The sequence below is a fragment of the Mustelus asterias genome, chromosome 27 (genome assembly GCF_964213995.1).
Source record: "Mustelus asterias chromosome 27, sMusAst1.hap1.1, whole genome shotgun sequence".
NCBI lineage: Eukaryota > Metazoa > Chordata > Chondrichthyes > Carcharhiniformes > Triakidae > Mustelus > Mustelus asterias.
Window position 1 is genome coordinate 37,050,807 of NC_135827.1, and position 17,831 is coordinate 37,068,637.

Consider the following 17,831-nt stretch of genomic DNA (forward strand, 5'->3'; position numbering starts at 1 on the left):
ATAACTGTGATTTGGATATAGTCATGATGTGGAGATGCCGGCGTTGGACTGGGGTAAGCACAGTAAGAAGTCTCACAATACCAGGTTAAAGTCCAACAGGTTTATTTGGTAGCAAATACCATAAGCTTTCGGAGCGCTGCCCCTTCGTCAGATGGAGTGAAAATTTTCACTCCATCTGACGAAGGAGCAGCGCTCCGAAAGCTTATGGTATTTGCTACCAAATAAACCTGTTGGACTTTAACCTGGTGTTGTGAGACTTCTTACTGAATTTGGATATAGTACAGGTTTGGGTGGGGGGGTGGTCTGCTGTACACAGCACAGAGGGGAAGACAGACCAATAACAATTACTTTACATGACAACGACCACTTAACTTTACAAAGTAAAAACAAAGCACTTCATTGGCTATGAAGCAATTTGGGGAGTGCCTCCAAGAGGTAACAGAAATAGGTAGAAGCGATGGGATAGTGTGAGGTTACAGATGGTTAAGGGTTAAACCTGGGATACACAAATGATTGAAATTGCACAGACCTGGCCTCACAGCGTTAGTATTCCACATTCTTACAATCGCTTCTCTCCCCCTGGGTTCCAGCTCTGAATCCTACTTGCACGTCCAGGAAACCCTTGGGAAGCTTTTCTGGAGAGAGTGGCAAAACTCGTCCAACCAACACTCCCCACTGCCTCTTGAGTCACCCGATATCTCCAAGCCCCCAAACTCCCCATACACCAACTTGGTCCTCGTGCTATTGTAACAGATTCATTACACAGTCTCCTTATTCACTCCCAGTAATGTAACCTCTGAAGTTAACACTTCCCCACGCCTTCCATTTCCCCCTGCAACCTTTAACCAAACAAAAGTGTTGTAACCGAATCTTCACTTCCTCGTTTAAGAGAGAGTCTATTTTTGAAATGGTTATGAATTGATGCCTGGGAGATTTTCCCTAGTCTGCATACCGACTTTTCCAATATTATGCACTTGGATAACTATTTTCAGTACCTCACACTTTCTCGTCGGTTTAAAACAAAAGAGTTGGCTCCATAGATCAATCATAACAGATCTCACCTTCGACCAATCAAGCTCCAGCTGTTGTAAACCTACAGGAGCATACGGTGTAAACAGGACGACAAGGTCATAAATTCACCCTTTCACCAAAGGCTTGAACAGGCCAATAGAGAAAGGACCTTCCTCCCCTTTTCACAGGCAAATGAAGAGAACAAGGAACTGAACCTGCACTGATAACGAGCTATATTCCACTGGTGAAGGGGATTGGTTATATCTGTACAGTCATCATCTCAGGACTTTGCTCAATGCACTCTGTACCTAATCTAACCCACTGCGATTAACCACATTATTTACCAACCTCTCATCAGCATGAACACCAATGATTGATAGAAACTGCAATTCAAAATAGAGCCTGCACCAATTGAAAGAAAAAAGATAGCGTTAGAGTTTCTCGTTCAATTTCACTGGTTATTATTTTTTTAAATTCTTTCCTCAGAATTACAAATCTCTCAGAATGCGCAGAGGCAATCAATTTCCTTGTTTGCTCCAAAAATAATTCAAACGGAACCTAATTCATGGTCCCAGAAGAGGGCAGCACGGTAGCACAGTGGTTAGCACTGCTGCCTCACAGTGCCAGAGACCCAGGTTCGATTCCCGGCTTGGGACACTGTCTACGCATGTTCTCCATGTGTCTGCATGGGTTTCCTCCGGGTGCTCCGGTTTCCTCCCACAATCCGAAAGACGTGCTGGTTAGGTGCATTGGCCGTGCTAAATTCCCCCTCAGTGTTACCCGAACAGGCGCTGGAGTGTGGCGACTAGGGGATTTTCACAGTAACTTCATTGCAGTGTTAATGTAAGCCTACTTGTGACACTAATAAATAAACTTTAACTTTTAGGGGGCATACTAAATCCAGGCTGCCAAGAACACCTGGTTTTGTGTGAGCCAAAACTCCACTAATTGTATCAGCAGGATCACAGCATGGGAAGCCATTCGGCCCATCATACATGTTCCAATTTTTTGAAAGAACTATCCCATTGGTCCCATTACCCAGCTCTCCAGTCTTGGAAATGCCTCCCTCCTTCAGTAAACATCCAATTCCCCTTTGGAATGATCAAATACGCTTCCGCTACCACCAGGCTGAGTGCATTCTGGATTTATAAACAATACCCAGCGTAACAAACACCCTGCTCATTTGTCACTCAAATTAAATCCATGTCTTCTGGTTACTGACCTCTGCACTGGGGAAGTTTAAAAGCAGGGGAATGCCACCCAAAGCCCATCAACCTCCCCTTTTTACACCAACTCATGATCCAACTCACAGGAACCACATCTCACTAACCAAATAGAACCTGTGCCTCTCTCAAACTTTAAATAGTTTTTACAAGTCCAGAACGCCTCTTCAGATGACACTCACTTTCTTTGCTGCACTGGCCAGCTTGAAAAGATTTGTCAGATCAAAATATTTATTTTCTACTAAGCTGGACACCACCGAGGTAATAGATCCGGAATAGTTTTGTTTTCAGTCATATTCAGTTAACTTTCTCACACTCAAGTAAAGTAAAAGAAAAGTTTATTTATTAGTCACAAGTAATGCTTACATTAACACTGCAATGAATTTACTGTGAAATTCCCCGAGCTGCCACAGTCCGGCGCCTGTTCGGGTCAATCCACCTAACCAGCACGTCTTTCGGACTGAGAGAAGAAACTGGAGCACCCGGAGGAAACCCACGCAGACACGGGGAGAATGTGCAAACTCTACACAGAGCAGTGACCCAAGCCGGGAATCGATCCCGGGTCCCTGGCGCTGTGAGGCAGCAGTGCTAACCACTGTGCCACAGTGCCGCCCGGTGCCACAGTGCCACCCACTCAGATACATCCTTATTTTTAACGTCTTTCAACCACATTAATAAAACTCCATCAGGCAACTACACCAAGGAATATGCGGTTAAGTGCCATTTATAAAAGAGACAATTTAGATTAGGACTCTGCCTAATTGTTCATGTGTGACCGCCTCACAGGGCAATTTCAGACCAACATTGGGCACATTTTCCCAAATGTGTTTAACATGGAAAGTTTAATTTGTTAAGTTTCCAAGTATTTGCCCTCCCCTCCTCTCACTCTGAGAAGTGGGCAGACTCATTGCCTCAATATCTCCATCATGATTTGCAACACAGAAACAACTATGGGGCGGCACGGTGGCACAGTGGTTAGCACTGTGCTTCACAGTGCCAGAGACCAGAGTTCGATTCCCGCCTTGGGTGACTATGCGGAGTCTGCACATCCTCCCCGTGTTTGCGTGTGTTTCCTCCAGGTGCTCCAGTTTCCTCCCACAGTCCAAAGATGTGCGGGTTAGGTTGATTGGCCATGATAAATTGCCCCTTAGTCAGTCAGGGGTACTAGCAGGGTAAACATACGGGCTGGGATTTTACGACTTCACTCAGGCAAGGCTCGTAAAATCCCACCCAAGTTCAACTGAGAACTCTGTTCTGCAAGCCTCGCCCGCCCTGGAATCAGAGGCGATAAAATTCCGGCCGTGGAGTTACTGGGATAGGGCCTGGATGGGATTGTTATCGGTGCAGACTCGATGGGGCGAATGGCCTCCTTCTGCACTGTAGTGATTCTATGATTCTAAAGACTTCGGCTGCCAACCACTCCAGGATTGGCTTGGAGTCACCAAGGACTGAAGATTAATCTCCACATGGCTGCTGGGGCACGAGGCCCAAGAGAAAAAAATATCTAAGGGCTTTACATTTTCTTCATTTTCCTTGAACATTTATTGCTTCTGGAGTAGAAGGAAGGGTAGAAACATGAATACAGATTTGGTTGAGTGGCAGGAAACAAGAACAGTGATGAGCTGTTGATTTTCAGACTGGAGAAAGATTGACAGTGGATTTTCCCATGAAGATTGCTGTCACGATCCCTGCCCCTTCTCGATGTATATTAACAACTAAGGCCCTAGTGCACAGGACACAATTTCAAAAAATTTGTGCACAATGTGAAACTTGGGAGCATCGTGAGGAGGATAGTGTAGAACCTCAAAAGGACGTGGACAAATTGATGGAATGGGCAGACAAGGGGCAGATCAAGTTTAATGCAGAGAAAAGTGATTCATTTTTCAGAGTGACCATATAAACAAAAGGGTCCAATTCTAAAGCAGGAGCAGAGGGACCTGGGTGTACAAGTCCATTCGTCACTGAAAGCAGCAGGACTGGTAGACAGTGCGGCTGATAAATTATATGACATCCTAAGCTTTCTTAACAGAGGCATAGAGTATAAAAGCAACAAGTTATGTTAAACCTGTAAAAGAAACACTGGTTCAGCTTCAACTAGAGTACTATACCCATTTCTGGGTGCCAAACTTTAAGAAGGCTGGCAAGGTATTAAAGAGAGTGCAGAAAAGATTCACAAGGCCAGTTCCAGGGATGAGGGACTTTATTGGGGAAGTTCTCCTTGGAGAAGAGACAGGGGAAGAGGAGATTTGATAGATATATTCAAAATTGTGAAGAATCTGGAACCGGGGGAACGGATTTAATAGCAATTGGCAAGAGAGGTCTGCTTTAAAGTTTTATAATGATTCACTATTAAATCTTATCTTTTATTCTAAGTTTAAGTTTATTTATTAGTGTCACAAGTAGGCTTAACACTGCAATGAAGTTACTGTGAAAATTCCCTAGTCGCCATGCTCCGGCACCTGTTCGGGTACACGGAGGGAGAATTTAATAATGCAGCGAGTGGTTAGGATCTGGAACGCGCTGCCTGAGAGCGTAGTGGATGTGGTATCAATAAAGTCTTCCTAAAGGGAATTGGATGATAATCAGAAAATGACAGATTTGCAGGGCTATAAGGGAAGATAATCAAGTGGAACAAAGTGAATTACTCTTTCCTAGAAACAGCACAGACACAATGGGCCAAATGGCCTCCTTTTGTGCTGGATCAATTTTATGATTCTATTGGTAATTAAAATATTGGTGACAGATTTAAGAACTTGTTAGTGAAAGGGTCTGTTTAAGATTAATCCAATTGAACAACTCAAGAGTCTAATTCCTTCCCAATTGGGTGTCTGGGGGTGGGGCAGTTTGAGATGGAAGGTCACTGGATGAAATCTCCATGAACACACAAGCAGGAATTAACAACCTCACCTTTGTGTTAGATTGAGTTTCTCAATCTGTATTCACAGAGAGTCCTTCAGCTCCTTCCTCATAGCACCTAGCCGGTACTCAGGGCCCAGCGCACTCGCACTGCCGGAAGTTACTCGACATTCAAGAGCAGTTTGATTTGTTTTCCATTACTTCCTCCTATACCATTCACTCCCCCTCCCCCTTCAACTCCTTCCCCACACAACTGATCAGATTTTGAATATTATGTGGTCTTCTGCTGGTAGTTGAACATTATTAATCATTAACATTGACACGAGTAATATGAACACGGAGAATAGCTTGATGCAATCACGCTTTCCTCAGGGCCTGCAGGTAAATTGCAGCCCCTCCCTCACTGAATACTTCTGGAACTCTTGCGCTAGGAGACTGCCCAGATATGCACTCAACCGGCAAGAGTCAATGCTGCCTCACAGCGCCAAGGACCCAGGTTCGATTCCCGACTTGGGTCACTGTCTGAGTGGAGTCTGCACGTTCTCCCCGTGTCTGCGTGGGTTTCCTCCAGGTGCTCCGGTTTCCTCCCACATTCTGAAAGACGTGCTGGTTAGGGTGCATTGGCCGTGCTAAATTCTCCCTCAGTGCACCCAAACAGACGCTGGAGTGTGGCGACTAGGGGATTTTCACAGTAACTTCATTGCAGTGTTAAGCCTACTTGTGACACTAATAAATAAACTTAAACTTAGAATAAAAGATAAGATTTAAGAGTGAATCATTATAAAACTTTAAAGCAGACACAACGGATTGTTCACCCTCAGCACTGGGCTCCTGGGGAAGGACGGTGATGGTTCCCAGGTTCATGAGGGTGTTGTTTGGCAGAAGGAAATACACATATCGGAAGATTAGGGTGTCAGTGCAATGGAGCTGTGAATATGATGAGGGAATGGGACAGAGTTGACAGGAAGTCAATGGCCAGGATTCTCCCAAAAAAAGTTCCCAACATGCAGAAAAATAGGTGAAAATCCCACCTTTGTTTTAAAGCGAGATTTCCAGAATGAACCTCTGAGACTCTATACATCACGGAGTGCCCCAGCAGGATTCTCCTCTGTGAGCAGGGCCTATTCCCACCCAAGAGGCCGGCAGCATAGTATAGAGTGGGTCAGAGCAGAGATCAGCACATGTGCAGTGGTCCCCTCCATTGCCAGCCTTCAAATCGCTGGCCAGCCCAATCGCTGGCCAACCACCCCCCCCCCCCAACCAAATCGCTGGACTTCTGACCATCCCCATGACTGCTGGCCTCCCAGACCTCCCTGGACCAGACCCTATGCTCCTCCCCAACCCCTCCCGCCAGCCCTGACCTCCCCAGATAGCCCCAACACCCATCCCCGATCTCAATGGCCAGCCCCGATGTTCCCCACCCCCTCCTCTACAACAGTCCTCACCCCCCCCCCCACAACAGTCCTCACCCCCCCACCACCCCCCACCCCCTGATGGACTGCCCCAATCGCCCTCACTCCGATCCCAATTGCAGAGTGGTAGCCAGTCCCTCCACCAATCACCCCCCAGTAAACCCCATCCCCTCTGGCTCCACCACCTTGGCACTGCCTGGTGCCCAGTAGGCAGTGCCAAGGTGCCCATTGGGCAGTGCCAGGGTGACAGGCGGGCACTACCCAAGGGGAAACTCCCTTACCCTCAACCTCCTGGGGGGGGGCCTCAATGGCCTCTGTTCCCTCCAGCAGGGTTGGGCCTCCTGTTCCACGTTAGTGGGGAGCAGCAGTAAACCCCACTGCAGGGAACCACTCCCAGTAAAAGTTTTAACAACACCAGGTTAAAGTCCAACAGGTTTATTTGGTAGCAAATGCAATTAGCTTTCGGAGCGCTGCTCCTTCATCAGATGGAGTGGAAATCTGCTCTCAAACAGGGCACAGAGAACAGAGGTGGGGAGGGGGACGGAAGGGGGGGGGGGGTAGCGGTTGATGCTAGAGAGCACGGAGAAATCCGTCCTGAGCTTGCTAATGATATTGAAATGGAGATTTCCATATGATAATCAGCTCCAAGCCAATTTCCAGCACAGAGCTGCTTACGTCAAAAATCCTAGGCTCGGCGATGCGCAGAGGCCAAGACGCCCAGTGGGGAGCCCGCAAAATGGGCACCGCTGATGCCTCCCTGCCCGCTAAGCAGCAGAAAAATCGCCCCCATTATCTCCAGTGATTGGAGGCAGGGGGGTTTAAGAACATACAGACAAGGTTAAGTGCATGAGAACAAGGACAGAGAACAGGAGAAACTTCACCAGTTTCAGAAAACTTTGGTGGTAAGGAAAAGAAAGGCAGAATATATTTTAAAGGGCGAGAAACTTCTAAGCGTTGATGTTCAAAGAGACTTGTGTATCCTGGCGCAAGGAACTCAGAAAGTTAGCACGCAGAAGCGGTGACTCGACTGAAAGGCGACTTGAATGAAACCTTTAAGATCCTGCGGGGTTTTGACAGGGTGGATGTGGAGAGGATGTTTCCTCTTTGATTTGATTTAATTTGATTTGTTATTGTCGCATGTGTTAACATACAGTGAAAAGTATTATTTCTTGCGCACTATACAGATAAAGCATACCGTTCATAGAGAAGGAAACGAGAGAGTGCAGAATGTAGTGTTACAGTCATAGCTAGCGTGTGGAGAAAGATCAACTTATTGCGAGGTAGGTCCATTCAAAAGTCTGACAGCAGCAGGGAAGAAGCTGTTCGAGAGTCGGTTGGTATGTGACCTCAGACTTTTGTATCTTCTTCCCGACGGAAGAAGGTGGAAGAGAAAATGTCCGGGGTGCGTGGGGTCCTTAATTGTGCTGGCTGCTTTGCCGAGGCAGCAGGAAGTGTAGACAGAATCAATGGATGGGAGGCTGGTTTACGTGATGGATTGGGCTACATTCACGACCTTTTGTAGTTCCTTGTGGTCTCGGGCAGAGCAGGAGCCATACCAAGCTGTGATACAACCAGAAAGAGTGCTTTCTATGGTGCGTCTGTAAAAGTTGGGGAGAGTCATAGCTGACATGCCAAATTTCCTTTGTCTTCTGAGAATGTAGAGGCATTGGTGGGCTTTCTTAACTATGTCGGCATGGGGGGACCAGGACAGGTTGTTGGTGATCTGGTCACCTAAAAACGTGAAGCTCTCGACCCTTTCTACTTCGTCCCCGTTGATGTAGACAGGGGCATGTTCTCCTTTACACTTCCTGAAGTCAATGACAATTTCCTTCGTTTTGTTGACATTGAGGGAGAGATTGTGGGAGAACCTCGGACTAGAGGTCACAGTTTAAAAATAAGGGGTTGCTCATGTAAAACAGAGAGAAGGAGAATCTTTTTCTCTGAGGGTCGTGAATCTTTGGAACTCTCTTCCTCAAAAGACGGTGGGAGCAGAATCTTTGAATATTTTTAAGGTAGAGTTAGATAGATTCCTGATTAACAAGGGGGTGAAAGGTTATTGGGGGTCGGCAAGAATGTGGGGTTGGGGTTACAGTCAGATCAGCCATGGTCTTATTGAATGGCGGAGGGAAAAGGAAAGTGTGTATAAAAGCAAAATACTGCAGATGCTGGAATCAGAAACAAAAACAAAAAAAAATCTCAGCAGGTCTGACAGCATCTGTGGGGAGAGAATAGAGCCAACGTTTCGAGTTTGGATGATCCTTCGTCAGAGGAAATGAAAACTTATGATAGTCATACAAAACTCAACACTGCAGATAGCCTCGAGGAATATAGAAAGTACAGGGACCAAGTAAAAAACGAAATAAGGAAATCAAAGAGAGGACATGAAAAAATATTAGCAAGCAAGATTAAGGAAAACCCAAAGTATATGAAGAGCAAAAGGATAATAAGGCAAAAGTGGGACCTACCAGAGATGAATTCAGGAACGTGTAGGAAGATGCAGAGGATATGGGAAGAGTTTTTAATGAACAAATGAAAGGGCTGATGAGGAAATAGTAATCTAGGAGGAGCAGTGTGAAATATTGGATAAAATAATTACAATGACAGAGAAGTGTTAGAGGAGTTGGCACCCTTGAAAGTGGATAGGTCGCCAGGGCTGGGTGGACTGTTCCCTAGGATGTTGAAGGAGGTCAGGGAGGAAATAGCAGATGCTCTGAGGATTATTTTCCAATCTTCACCAGACACGGGGGAGTGCCAGAGGACTGGAAGAATGCAAATGTGGTTCCGTTGTCGAAAAAGGGTACAAAGGAAATTCCAAATAATTCTAGGCCGGTTAGTCTTACTTTGGTGATGGGAAAATTGTTAAAATCAATCCTGAGGGATTGGATAAACGGTCATTGGAAAGGCATGGACTAGTCAGGGATAGTCAGCATGGATTTGTTAAGGGAAGATGCTGCCTTACAAATTCAATTGAATTCTCTGAGGAAGTGAGAGGGAGGATTGATGTCGTGCCCTGGTTGTTGTCCACATGGATTTTATTAAGGCATTTGACAAGGTCCCAGTGGCAGAATGTTCAAAAAAGGTGAAAGCCCACAGGATACAGGGTAAATGTGGCGAATTGGATTCTAAGTTGGTTTAGTAACAGGAAACAAAGGGTAATGGTCGATGAATGGAAAGCTGTTTCAAATGATATTCCAATGGGCTCGGTGTTGGGACCCCTGTTGTTTGTTTTATATGTTAACAATTTGGACCTGAGTGTATGGGCACGAATGGGAAATTTGCAGACGACAAACATTTGTGGTGTAGAGGATAGCTGTAAACTCCAGGATGATATCGATGGGTCGGTGGAGCGGGCAGGAAAGTGGCAGATGGAGTTCAACTCTGATAAGTGCGAGGTAATGTGTGTGGAGAGGTCAAACAGTAGAAGGGATACTGAGAGGGGTGGATGAAGTGAGAGATCTTGATGTGCAAAGGTCCCAAAGGTAGCAGTACAGGCAGATAAGGATGTAAAGAAGACATATGGAATGCTCTCCTTCATTGGCAGAGGTATAGAATACAAAAGTAGGGATATAGAGATGGAACTGGTGAGGCCGCAACTGGAGTGTTGTGTGCAGTTCCGGTCACCACCTTACAGGAAGGATGCAATTGCTCTGGAGAGGGTGCAGACGAGATTCACTAGATGGATTCTCCAGCCAAGGCTGGAGAATTGCAGCTATGAGGAGAGATTGGGGAGGTTGGAGTGTTTTTCTTGGAACAGAGAAGGCTGAGGGGTGACATGACTGAAGTGTACAAAATTGAGGGGTAGAGAGAGAGTAGGCAGGAGGAACCTCTTTCCCTTGGCAGAGAGTTCAGAGACCAGGAGTCATAGATTCAAGCTAAGTAGCAGAAGGATAAGAGAGGACATGAGGAAAAACTTTTTTTTTTTACGCAGAGGCTGGTGGGTATCTGGGATTCGCTGCCTGAATTGGTGGTGGAGGCAGAGACCCTAAACTCTTGTTACAAGTACCTGGATCTGCACCTTAAGTGCTGTAAGTTGCAGGGCTTTGGGCGGGGTGCAGAAAGGTGGGATTAAAAAGGGCACCTGGGTGTCCTTGGGTCAGCATGAACAAGATGGGCCAAATGTCCCCCTTCAATGCTAGATCATTTTTATGGTTCCATGGTAAACTGATAGGATTCTGATGGGGTTTGATAGGGTGGACGCTGAGAGATTGTTTCCATTGGTCGGGGAATCTAAAACATGGGGCACAGTCTCAGGATAAGGCATTGATCATTTAGGACTGAGATGAGGAGAAATTACTTCACTCAAAGGCTTATGAATCTTTGGAATTCCCTACCCCAGAGGGCTGTGGATGCTCCATCATTGAAAATATTTAAGACTGGAAAGGGACAGATTTTCGGACTTAGGGAATTGAGGGATATGGGGATTGGATGGGAAAACAAAGTTGAAGCCCAACATCAGCCATGATTATGTTGAATGGTGGAACAGGCTGGACAGCCGTGTGTTCTACTCCTGCTCCTGTTTCTTGTGAGTGCCATCAGATGACAGTTAAGAGTCAACCACACTGCTGTGGGAAAGAGTCACATGACCCCAGACCTAGTAAGGTTGGCAACTTTCCTTCACTAAAAAGGACATTAGTGAACCAGTTTCCTTTTTGTTAAAATACAACAATTTTAACGATCGCTTTTACCAATAACAGCTTCACCCTCTCCAAGATCCTGGGAGCTAGAGACACCATTGACCAGAAACTCAACTGGATGAACTGCATAAAACAACTACAAGTACAATATCTCAAAGCTGGCCGTCCAAAATCTAGCAACGTCAGAACATTAGACATTGTTTTTTTACAGCTGCCATGTATAAATTTATATTATTGTTTATTGGGTTAGGTGGTGCATTGGCATGGTGGGCTTCTTTTAATTCATTCATGGGATGTGGGCATCGCTGGCTGGGCTGGCATATTTTGCCTATCCTAATTGCCTGGAGGGGGCAGTTAAGTCAACAACATTGCTGTAGATCTGAAGTCACATGTAGGCCAGACCAGGTAAGGAAGGCAGATTTCCTTCCCTAAAGGACATTAGTTGACTAGTCATCAGCTTCACGCGCCTGTCTTTTCCCCTGGGCAAGCCTTGACCCAACCTGTCTGCACCATCCATTCCGAAAACCAGCAAGATCGGAAAATCCTGCATGGACTCGGTCCCAAGGTTTTGTGACATTCTCTGTACTGCAAAACAAACAAATGATGTGTGTGATGCACAGCAGGTCAGTCTGCACATCCTGGAACAATAGGTCAACATGTTTTAAAGTTTATTTATTAGTGTCACAAGTAGGCTTACATTAACACTGCAATGAAGTCACTGTGAAAATCCCTTAGTCTCCACACTCCGGCACCTGCTCGGGTACACTGAGGGAGAATTTAGCATGGCCAATGCACCTAACCAGAACGTCTTACAGACTGTGGAAGGAGACTGGAGCAACCGGAGGAAACCCATGCAGACACGGGGAGAACGTGCAGACTCCACAGTGAACCAAGCCGGGAATCAATCCCAGATCCCTGGCGCTGAGAAGCAGCAGTGCTAACAACTGTGCCATGGTATATATCCTACAGTGCAGGCTGGGGAAATGCCAAGGCAGCGAGATTGAGCTTTACCTCAGATAGATCAACCTGTCGATATCACAAGTGGGTCATGCCTCAAGTTGCCCAAATCCTAAACTCTGACATTCGCTCCCTAAACATCTCCACTTCCCTTTCTTCCTTTGGGGCACTGCCAATTCTTCGACTAAGTTTCTATCAACTGTCTTAATATTTCCTTGTGTCACTCAGTAACAAATTTTCTTTGACAACAGCATCTTGGAATGTTTTACTATATTAAAAATCCCTATATAAATGTTATTTAGTTTGATGGCTTTTTTTTTGTCGTGGTCTTTATCCCTCCTGTCAGTGGTGCTTCTTTAAGAGTCGCCCATTTGTTTGGGTTTGGGTTTGGGGTAACCCAGCACATGACAACTAGTCATTTCTAAAACGCAAAACAGAACTTCATGTTTTGGGTTTCCCCTGAAACGCAAGCTTTTGTTTTTTCGATGCTGACAGACCTGATAACCAAATAGACTCTTTGGTTAACCCTTCCAGCTCCTCCTTGTGCAAAGTTTATTTATTAGTCACAAGTAGTCACTGCATTGAAGTTACAGTGATAATCCCCTAGTCCCCACACTTTGGCGCCTGTTCGGGTACACTGAGGGAGAATTTAGCATGGCCAGTGCACCTAACCAGCACGTCTTTCGGACTGTGGGAGGAAACCGGAGCACGAAGAGGAAACCCACGCAGACATGAGGAGAACGTGCAGACTCTGCAAAGACAGTGACCCAAGCTGACAATTGAACCCGGGTCCCTGGCGCTGTGAGGAAGCAGTGCTAACCACAGTGCCACCGTATAATGTACTGCACAGAACAGTACTTCTACACAACATGTAGAATCAGGACTTTTTTTAAAAAGCATCAAATCTAATTTACTTTAAACCGCACACTTAACAAGCGACGAGACAGCGACAGGAGCTGACGTTCAGATATATCAACCTGAGCTCAGAGGTTCAAAGTCAAGAGAGAGACAGCTAAAGGAGAGAGGGAGACAGTGAGTAAGAGGGGTCGTAACACATGAGAGAGGGTGAAAGAGAGCAAGCAAGCAGGAACTTGCATAACATTCTTTGTAACTTCCAGTGCTCCCAAAACCTCACCACAGATATTACAGCACCTTCTTGAACTATAGTCACTATTTTTACGTGTGGTAGGTGGCAGTCAATACACACACAGCAAGATCCCACAATAAGTCACCAGATAATCTGCTCCAGCGATGTTAACTGAAGGCTAGAAAATGTCCATGATACAGGGAGAACTCTTGTATTAATCAAAGCGTGCCACTGGGTGATTCATGTCCATTTGGAAGGGAGGGGGTTGAAGGTCAATGTATAGCTGAATCATAGAATCCCTACAGTGCAGGAGGAGGCCATTCTGCCCATTGAGTCTGCACAGACAACAATCCCACCTAGGTCCTACCCCTGTAACCCCACATATTTACCTCGCTAATCCCTCTAACCTACGCATCCCGGGACACTAAGGGGCAATTTAGCACAGCCAATGCATCTAACCTGCACATCTTTGGACTATGGGAGGAAACCGGAGCACCCGGAGGAAACCCACGCAGACACGGGGAGAACATGCAGACTCAACACAGACAGTGACCCAAACCAGGAATCGGACCCAGGACCTTGTAGTTGTGAGGCAGCAGTGTGAACCATTGTGCCACCGTGCCGCACCAAATGCAACTCGAGTCCGTGGCTGTCAGCGATGGCTGGGTTGGTAGGACTCGTCTCAGAAGGTTCTTGGTTCAAGTTCAGATGCTCCAGTGCAATACTGAGGGAGTGCTGCACTGTTGGAGGCCCAGGTCTTTTTTTAAAAAGATGAGACAGTAAACCGAGTCCACCCTCTCAGAGGGGCATAAGAAACCCCCGGACACTATTATGACTCTTATTATTACTATTATTAGACTATTATTAGACTCCTTACTATTACGAAAAGCAGGAGAATGCTCCCTGGTCAATGCTTATCCTTCAACCAGCAAAACACAGATTAGCATTTTATATTTATAATATTTATATTTATAATAAACTGAAGGTCGATAAGTCCCCTGGGCCTGATGAAATGTATCCTAGGATTCTTTGGGAGGCGAGGGATGAGATTGCAGAGCCTTTGGCTTTGATCTTTGGGTCCTCGCTGTCCACGGGGATGGTGCCAGAGGACTGGAGAGTGGCAAATGTTGTTCCTCTGTTTAAGAAAGGGAATAGAAATGACCCTGGTAATTATAGACCGGTTAGTCTGACTTCGGTGGTTGGTAAATTGATGGAAAAGGTCCTTAGGGATGGGATTTACGACCATTTAGAAAGATGCGGATTAATCCGGGATAGTCAGCACGGATTTGTGAAGGGCAAATCGTGCCTCACAAATTTGATAGAATTTTTTGAGGAGGTAACTAGGTGTGTTGATGAAGGTAGGGCGGTTGATGTCATATACATGGATTTTAGTAAGGCGTTTGATAAGGTCCCCCATGGTCGGCTTATGATGAAAGTAAGGAGGTGTGGGATAGAGGGAAAGTTGGCCGATTGGATAGGTAACTGGCTGTCTGATCGAAGACAGAGGGTGGTGGTGGATGGAAAATTTTCGGACTGGAGGCAAGTTGCTAGCGGAGTGCCGCAGGGATCGGTGCTTGGTCCTCTGCTCTTTGTGATTTTTATTAATGACTTAGAGGAGGGGGCTGAAGGGTGGATCAGTAAATTTGCTGATGACACCAAGATTGGTGGAGTAGTGGATGAGGTGGAGGGCTGTTGTAGGCTGCAAAGAGACATAGATAGGATGCAAAGCTGGGCTGAAAAATGGCAAATGGAGTTTAACCCTGATAAATGTGAGGTGATTCATTTTGGTAGGACTAATTTAAATGTGGATTACAGGGTCAAAGGTAGGGTTCTGAAGACTGTGGAGGAACAGAGAGATCTTGGGGTCCATATCCACAGATCTCTAAAGGTTGCCACTCAAGTGGATAGAGCTGTGAAGAAGGCATATAGTGTGTTAGCTTTTATTAACAGGGGGTTGGAGTTTAAGAGCCGTGGGGTTATGCTGCAACTGTACAGGACCTTGGTGAGACCGCATTTGGAATATTGCGTGCAGTTCTGGTCACCTCACTATAAGAAGGATGTGGAAGCGCTGGAATGAGTGCAGAGGAGATTTACCAGGATGCTGCCTGGTTTGGAGTGTCGGTCTTATGAGGAAAGGTTGAGGGAGCTGGGGCTGTTCTCTCTGGAGCGGAGGAGATTGAGGGGAGACTTAATAGAGGTTTATAAAATGATGAAGGGGATAGATAGAGTGAACGTTCAAAGACTATTTCCTCGGGTGGATGGAGCTATTACGAGGGGGCATAACTATAGGGTTCATGGTGGGAGATATAGGAAGGATATCAGAGGTAGGTTCTTCACGCAGAGAGTGGTTGGGGTGTGGAATGGACTGCCTGCAGTGATAGTGGAGTCAGACACTTTAGGAACATTTAAGCGGTTATTGGATAGGCACATGGAGCACACCAGGATGGTAGGGAGTGGGATAGCTTGATCTTGGTTTCAGATGAAGGTCGGTACAACATCGTGGGCCGAAGGGCCTGTTCTGTGCTGTACTGTTCTATGTTCTATGTTCTATATTTAAATCGCATTGCTATTTGAGAGAGCTTGCTGTGTACAAATTGTTGCATTTCCTACATTGCAGTAGTAACTACCCATCAAAAAGTACTTCATTCGTTAGATAAACACGAGTATTCCTGGCGTTTCTCAGAGATTACGAACACTGATCCATGGGTTTAAAAAGTGCAGAATTTAAATTGGCCTCAGGAATATCAGTGAACATTATATAGACAGCATACGGCACCAGTTATTGGGACGACACCAGTACAGACCAAGCTTAGACTCACCTATCTTTCAAACAGGCATTCTCCCCTTTCCCCCATTCTTTCACCTGTTCAGTTTGCCTGTTTTTCCTGTTCTGTTTGAACCTGTCTCCAGAGTGCCAGTTTTCAATGTCGGGCCCACGCCCAGAACATTAGTCTGCTATCCCTCTCGGCTGGTCACTGGTAGCGTTTGTGCTAGTTCCCAACTTCCGCTATTATCCTGGATTAGTCACTGTCCCGCCTATCTCACAGAGAAAATATCTTGGGCGTCACTCCCCTGACAGTACAGCTATACTGATTAGCAGATTAATTAAAAAAGAAAATCATTCATGTATCAAATTTCATACCCGCAGTACATCTCAACGCACTTTACAGCCAATTAGATACTTTTTGAAGTGCAGTCACTGAAGTGATGTAGGGAGTGTGGCAGCCATTGTGAACTCAGCAATCTCCCACAGACAGCAAAGTGATAATGCCCAGATTATTTGTTTTCACGTTATGTTAAATGAGGGATGAATGTTGGCACGGGCATTGAGGAGAATGAGCCTTATTTTCTTTGAAATAGTGCCATAGGATCTTCTACCTGAGCAGGACTTGGGTCCAATGGGAATAGGGCCTGGGTGGGATTGTTGTCGGTGCAGGCATAATGGGCTGAATGGCCTCCTTCTGCACTGTAGGGATTCCTATGATCCTATGAACATCTCATCAGAAAGACAGCACCTGCGACAGTGCAGCACTCTCGTAGTAACGCACTGCAATATCAGCCTTGAGTTTTGTGCTCAACTCCGAGAGCACTGCCAGAAACCGGTTACGAGCTTGATAGCTTGCTGAGTAACGATTGGATCAGTGTTGGGACTTTAGTCTCAGTACCCATCCAGGGTGGGGCAGTGGGGTAGGTGAGGGGAGAAGAAGGGAGAATCGTAGAATCCCCACAGTGCAGAAGGAAGCCATTCAGCCCATCGAGTCTGCACCAACTCTCCGACAGACGAACGCACTCTGACCCTTTCCCGTAACTCCACATGTTTAAAGTTTATTTATTAGTCACAAGTAAGGCTTACATTAACACTGCAATGAAGTTACTGTGAAATTCCCCCAGTCGCCACACTCTGGCACCTAACCAGCACATCTTTCAAACTGTGGGAGGAAATCGGAGCACCCGGAGGAAACCCACGCAGACACGGGGAGAATGTGCAAACTCCACTCAGACAGTGACCCAAGCCGGGAATCGAACCCCGAACCCTGGCGCTGTGAGGCAGCAGTGCTAACCACTGTGCCACCATGCCACCCCTGCTAATTCCCCTAACCTACACATCTCAGGACACTAAGTGCAATTTAACATCATCAATCCACCTAACCCGCACATCTTTGGAGAAAATGAAAGAAAAATAAAATCAGCCAGTGTTCCAACTCTTGATCACCATTTTAAAAATGTATTTATTAGTGTCACAAGTAAGCTGACATTAACACTGCAATGAAGTTACTGTGAAAATCCCCCTAGTCGCCATGCTCTGGCACCTGTTCAGGTACACTGAGGGAGAATTTAGCACGGCTGATGCCCCTAACCAGCACGTCTTTTGGACTGTGGGAGGAAACCCACGCAGACACGGGAAGAACGTGCAGACTCCGCACAAACAATGACCCAAACCCTGGGTCCCTGGATCTGTGAGGCAGCAGTGCTAACCACTGTGCTACCATGCCACCAGTGATGCAGCGATTGGTATCTGTCCTTCAGAGTGTGCAGGTGCAGTCCTAGCGTGGCTGAGAACAGGATCACACTCTGCTGCTGTAGGAATGGAAACGCAGAAACCACAAGGGGAGTCTGTGCGGCCCACCCTCCATCACTTACGTACCTGGAG

At 46.2% G+C, this 17,831-nt stretch overlaps 1 protein-coding gene across 6 annotated transcripts in view; it reads right to left on the minus strand.

The window, feature by feature from the left end:
* The window catches only part of LOC144479953 (transmembrane protease serine 4-like), a 77,058-nt gene that overhangs the window by 36,459 nt on the left and 22,768 nt on the right, over positions 1–17,831 (minus strand). Inside the window, exon 1 of one of the 6 annotated variants that reach the window (XM_078199041.1) lies at positions 16,000–16,192. The exons of 3 other annotated variants lie outside the window; for them this stretch is intronic. Coding sequence is in view for 1 of the 3 variants with exons in the window: in XM_078199040.1 (XP_078055166.1) it covers positions 530–557 (28 nt within the window). In the remaining 2 variants the exon portion in view is untranslated. Of the gene's footprint in view, positions 1–529; positions 788–1,061; positions 1,191–15,999; positions 16,193–17,831 lie in introns of those variants that run through there. 2 more of the 6 variants (XM_078199042.1, XM_078199040.1) reach the window with 2 other exon arrangements.